We start from the raw sequence: 6,673 nt of genomic DNA, 5'->3' as shown, positions 1-6,673 counted from the left end.
TGATGGCCTTCCACCGGCGAAGTAAGTGCGGCATCTAGCTGCTCCTCGAGATGATGGTTGTCCACCTGCATTGGGAGGTCCTCCACATGGCCTCGGCCTAGGCTCCAACCATGATTCTGCTTAGTAGATGCTTTTGGTACTCGTTTTCCTTTATGCATGTCTAATTTTCTTGATTGACCTGTACCAAAAAACAAAAACAAAAACAAACAAAAATGATCAGTCATACTAGTTGGCAATATGTTTTTTTCAAAAAGAAAATAAAATAAGGAAAGAGAAGTATTTGAATTGACACAGATGATTAACTATTCTACACCTTTACATTAAGGAAATCAAAGTGTAAATACAACTGCATTTGTTTGTAAAATTTAAAAGCATCCAACATTGGCACGTAAATTTCATTCAATCTTTTTCAGTTATTCTATATTTCCATTGGCATTTAATTGAAGTGTTTGGATTGACGAAGATGGCTAACGCATTTTACACCTTAATGATAAGGAAAGAGAAGTGTAATACATTATATTAACACATGTCATCATCATATTCTGCATCACTGTTGCTTGAAGATGAATCTTCGTAATCAGAGTCGTCTACATGTTCAGAGTCCGTATCATTGTTGCTAGATAACTCCTCCTCCTCGTCGGAGTTTGTGTCGTATTCTTCAATCAGCTGGTTATTGCCAACGAACAACTTTGGATCAAGTTGCACATATAAATCATCAATAGGTATTGTTGGATCATCTCTACATAATATAGTGGAGTCTTCAACAATGGCAATATTGTCCCCATCACATACACGCTCCTGGTATACAACAACGTTCATACCTTGGTCATCATCTCTCTCCACTATTGCTGGAACATCGTATATGTTTCTATTGGTCAACTTCTGCACCACTTTCCAACTATCACCTAATTTGGGATCATTCAAGTAAAACACTTGCGCAGCTTGAGTTGCTAAAATGAACGGGTCAGACTCGTACCATTTACAAGAAGTATTCGCAATCGTAAAGCCGTTGTCCATTTTCATTCCCCTCGTACTCCCAATGTCCCACCAATCACACTCAAACAGGAACACCCGATTTGTGCCAGGATAACGTAACTAAAAAATGTTCCTCAGCTCACCATAGAACTCAATGATCGAATTGTTGTGCTCACCTCGAACAACAACTCCACTGTTATGGGTAGTACAATTTTGTGCACATTCTTTTGTGTGGAACCTAACCCCATTCACAATACAACCTCTATAAGATCTAACTTGACGCTCAGCCCCGCATGCTAGATCATATAATGGTTTTGGGACATTTCCTACATTGCGCACACCACGATATATATAATCTTTAAACCAACGCTGGAAATTAGCCTCATGCTTCTTCTGAATGTCATGGCAGCCATCTCGTTCAATCAACTGATAGTGTTCACTGTATATATATCCGAAATAAAATGTTAGTCGTCATCTTGTGACATGAGTAAACATAAAGTAATGATAAGAAATCTCTATCACTACACTTACTTCAAATATGAATCGGTGTCCTTACAATTGCTAAGCACATACCATTTAGCCCTTGCAAAAAGATTCTCATCAAGTGTTACCAATTTCGCTGCACCCAGCGGTCAGACTCATTGACTGAACACATCTAACTCTTCTTCCTTTTCTTCTCGGCCGACGTCAACACTTCTCTCGGCACGATTCCATCTTGTCTCAATATCACGAAGATACATTGAGCAAAAGGTCAAACACTCATTAGTGACGTAGCACTCGGCAATTGAACCCTCCGGTCGCGCTTTGTTCCGCACATACCTCTTATATCTACCAAGTGTCCTTTCAATTGGATACATCCAACAGTATTGCACTGGTCCCGCAAGCTCATCCTCTCGAGGTAAATGAATTGCTACATGGACCATAATGTCAAAAAACGCAGGTGGAAATATTTGTTCCAACTTGCACAAGATTATGACAATGTTGTCCTTCATTTGCTTCAAGACATCTACTTTGAATGTCCGTGCACACAACTGCTTAAAAAAAGTACTCAACTCAGTAAACGTTGTTTGTATTTCAGGTTTTACATGCCCATGGATTGCAACAGGAAGTAAGTGTTGTAAGAAGACATGAGAATCGTGGCTTTTCATTCCCGGAAGCTTGCCGGGCAGCTTGTTCACACACTGACCGATGTTAGATGTATACCCATTTGGAAACTTAACTCCTTTCAACCAATCACACAACCTTTTCTTTTGATCTCTTGTCAAAGTATACTTTGCAAGTGGCATTTTCGCCTTTGCACCATTTCCCTACAAATGCAATTCCTTACGAATACTCATCTCATGCAAATCTAATCGTGACTTGTATGTGTCCTTTGTCTTCCCATCAATATTCATCAATGTACCTAATGCACTGTCGCATATGTTCTTCTCGATATGCATTACATCTAAATTGTGCCTTAGTTTTAATGTTGACCAGTAAGGTAACTCAAAGAAAATACTCTTCTTCGTCCAATTCAACTCATCATTTGGGCGCTTTCTCTTTGTCCCACTTCCTTTTCCAAGCTTCACACCTGTAACGCGATCGAGTTGCCGCAACAGCTCATCTTTTGACAATTCTTTAGGTGCTAATCTATGCTCCTCAGTACCATCGAACAATTCTCCTTTTCGGCGCCATAAATGACCCTTAGGAAGCCACCTACGATGACCCATGTAACACGTCTTATTCCCATACTTCAATCTCTTGAACGTTGTATTCTTGTTACACACCGAACATGCAAGCCTTCCCTTGGTAGACCACCCAGACAAGTTTCCATACGCAGGAAAGTCATTTATTGTCCACAGTAATACTGCATGTAATTTAAATGTCTCTTTCGTCGATGCATCGTAAGTGCTTATGCCTTCATCCCACAATTCATGCAAATCATCAATCAACGGCCGCAAGTAAACATCAATCTCGTTTCCAGGGGCCATGGGTCCAGGGATAAGTAATGCCAATATCAAATTTGGAGCCTTCATACACATCCACGGAGGTAAATTGTACGGTGCTAATACTACTGGCCACATACTGTATGATGTACTCATATTACCAAATGGGTTGAAACCATCACTTGCCAAACCAAGTCGCACATTGCGGGGAATCACTAGCAAACCAGTCATGTTCCTTATCAAACTCTTTCCATGCAATGGAATCGGCCGGGTGTCTGAGAGTGTTGCCGTCATCTTCTCGTCCATCTTTGTGCCACCTCATTTGTTTGGCTATATCTTTCGATGTGAACAACCGTTGCAACCTCGGTTTTATTGGAAAATACCGCAAGACTTTTTGTGGAATTTTCTTACCGCTACCTTTGACAATACTCCATCTTGAAGTGTTGCATTTTGGGCATTTATCTTTATCAGCATGTTCCTTCCAAAATAGTACACAGTCATTCTTGCATGCATGTATCAACTCATAACCAATACCCAAGTCTCGGGTCCACCGTGTTGCTTCTCTGTATGATTGTGGCAAGGTCTCTCCATCTGGAAAGGCCCCCTTTATCAAGTCAATCATCATATCAAATGCCTTGTTAGTCATGTTGCGAATCGCCTTTATATGAAGCATCTTCAAAATGAAAGAGATTTTTGAAATTTTCTTACAACCTGGATAAAGTTCTCTCAGGCCATCTACACATAATCGGTCAAAAGATGTTCTCGGCAATTGATCGTCGGTTGTGGAACCTTGAGCAGCAGAGGACTCGCCTATGTTAGCATCGTAGAATGTCCCCATAAGCACATCACCTAACAATTCTTCAACCTCATCAATCTCATCTATCGTTTCATTCACACCCACAGATTGCGAGTTGCCAGTAACATTTACCCTACACAGATCTTCTTCCTTGTGGAATATCCATCGAGTGTAGTTAGTGTCAATTCCATGTACATACAAGTGATGCTCTACCAAGTCAATATGATGAAAATATTTGTTTCCACATTTACGACATGGACACTTTGTCTCACCATCTACTCCCACACAATTACCCGCCATTCTTATGAATTCTTCAACACCAACCTGATATCTATCCGAACATCTAGTAGGTTCTTGCATCCAGCTCCGATCCATCTTGATGTCTCTATAACTATTTACTCTTTACCTACATTAACGCCCAAGTCACAAAAATACCAACAAGAAATGGTTTAGGAGAATGAAAAAGAGAGAGAATGACAACTTATGTCAAAATCATTAAAGAGATAATGAAAAAGAGTGACAACATTACTATTTCATTAAAAAAAAAAAAAAAAAAAAAAAAAAAAAAAAAAAAAAACTGGGAAGTAGACAACAAAGCATAAATCATAGTCTATGCTCTTATATACTAGATAACTGCAAGCATAATAGAATAGCTACCACGCGCACTCAATAGAAAAAGAAATTAAGAATTACTACTCCATATTGTAAATAAAAAAAAACAATAATAAGAATAATAATAATAAAAAGATATAAAAAAAAATGGACCTGGATCCAGACCAACCAACTTTTTACTATTTAAATCAGCCAATTAATTCCATATAGAATAGTGATTATATAATATATAGCAGTTATATTTAAATCAACACTTAGATTTTTTTTTAAACAAGCACTCAGTATCATTTTTAAGCATTACTCACCACATATTTATCCATCCTATTTTTATTTAATTACTTGTTAAGAATATCCTATAAAATAACAGAGAGGCAAACGTTGAACCTAAAAAGATGGTCCTTAATGATCTGATATACCAAATCACGTGTTATATTTTCTCTTAAAGTTATATAGTTATTTTGTAGTTGTTGTCCAAATATTGAAACTTTTGGTCCTCTAGTCCTTAAAGTTCCTATATATATATAGTCATCTCTATTGGTTGTAGTTATATATGTGACACTATCATTTTAGCTATTAAAATGCAAAGTGCCACATGACAGTCCACGTGGTACTTATTACACTTATAAGCTAATGTGATAGTTCACGTGAGAGGAAAGTTTATTTTGCTAAAAAGGGTATGCAGTCTACCATAGTGCCGAATCATTAACAGATTACGCAGTGAGAGAACTTCCTGATGCCAATATGGTAAAGTCTCACCTTGACACACATTTGCTGAAAAGCTTTTGGGCTTACAATTATGACAATTTTTTTTTTAAAATTATTATTATCTGCAGAAACCAGAAGATTTATGGTCTAACCATTCTAAGGTAGTTTACCCAAAACCTCACAGGAAGGACAGCCCCTCTTGGAGAGGTATCCAAAAGGTATTGTTCTTATTATAAATGTGTATATAAATGGAAAAAATCTATTTTATTTTATTTTATTTTTCAATTGATGGCACATAGAGTTGTTTAAAACTTGATATTTTCTTATCTGATTCATCTTTCTATCAAGCATGACAGGCACAGTTGTACAACCTCCTAGCTAAAGAAACCAAGTAAAACATACTCACTTAGAAAATGTAACAAATTTCTCCTTGTACAACCTGAAAATATCAGTCTATATTAACTGAATATCATTTCTCATCTTTAACTTGCTCATTCTGCTGGTACTTGAGTACTCCATAAGCAACCGTTCCCGCAACAAACAAGAAGGCTGTTGGAGTAAAGGATGGGTACAAGGACTTCACAAAGAATTTATCCCACTCTTCTGGTAGGAAGCCTGAAAATGCAAATCAGCTACTCAGTTGCACTATACAAGCAAAATTAATACTAGCTAGCTTCAGAAATCAAGAAAGCAATCAGTTTCTAGATTTAGTATATTATTTTATAAATTTGCTTTAATTAACTGTTTTGGTCATATATGTGGAGGCAGTTGATAGGAGTGCATTAATTATATGTTTTTCAGCTTTATTATTAACTTCTAACCAAACTGGGGTCTGAAAGGGTGGTCACGTCCGCCGGCCCATAAGAGAAGATTAGAAGCAACATAAAGGAATCATTTAATGCTTAATCAATTTTCTTTCAATTCACATTCAGTTTTGCTTTGTGCTTGGATAAGGTTCAATTCTTATCCTCAATGAAAAGGAAGAACATTTGTCATAATCCTTCAAAACATAGAAGGTATCTTCCTTTTTTTCTTTTTTTTCTTTTTTTAATATGAATGAATTTTTTATTAACATCCAAACAAAGAATACAACACCCTCCAGCAGAAAACCTGCATGAAGCCTAGAACCCTAATGCCAACAAGGCACATTACAAACCAAAGTCCAACAGCTAATTTTCATCCTAAAAAAAACCAAACACAACATAATACAACTGGACACCCAATTTTCAAAGCATACAACTCTATACAATTGTCAACAAAACCAAAGACAGTATGACAACAGCAATGAATAAGCTTTCATATCTCCATGACAACAGCAACTAGTACTTGAAATATATTACCTGGCTACCAAACATTGACATTTGACGCTTTTCACCCCCAAAGGATCTGACCTATAAAAATTTATGTTATAATTTCATTCATTTGTTGTGTATCCATGCTTTAACCACTACATCAAACACATATGATATTTTGTGTTATAATTTATGTTATAATTTCTACTTTTAAATGATATTTTGTGTTCCCTTATCATTCTCTCATCATTTTCTACTGATATGGTATTTAAAAGTAGATTGGCAATGTTACGTGAATAAAAAAGAATAGAAGAAGGAATACAAAATAGCATATATTTGCGGGATTACCCATATTTAATTAGTTTTAT

At 36.7% G+C, this 6,673-nt stretch overlaps 1 protein-coding gene across 1 annotated transcript; it reads right to left on the bottom strand.

Moving 5' to 3' along the window:
- Positions 1-3,078: 3,078 nt before the first annotated feature.
- Positions 3,079-3,996, bottom strand: LOC133871594 (uncharacterized). Its single transcript, XM_062309021.1, has one exon. It carries the CDS (start codon positions 3,994-3,996, stop codon positions 3,079-3,081), a length of 918 nt encoding a protein of 305 aa, XP_062165005.1.
- Positions 3,997-6,673: the final 2,677 nt, after the last annotated feature.

The sequence above is a fragment of the Alnus glutinosa genome, chromosome 6 (assembly GCF_958979055.1).
Source record: "Alnus glutinosa chromosome 6, dhAlnGlut1.1, whole genome shotgun sequence".
NCBI classification, from domain to species: Eukaryota; Viridiplantae; Streptophyta; class Magnoliopsida; order Fagales; family Betulaceae; genus Alnus; species Alnus glutinosa.
This window is presented reverse-complemented; position numbering and strand designations above follow the sequence as displayed.

What these genes read in the sequence shown, in the direction of transcription:
- LOC133871594 (XM_062309021.1), bottom strand. Translation starts at nt 3,996, where the DNA reads ATGGCGGGTAATTGTGTGGGAGTAGATGGTGAGACAAAGTGTCCATGT.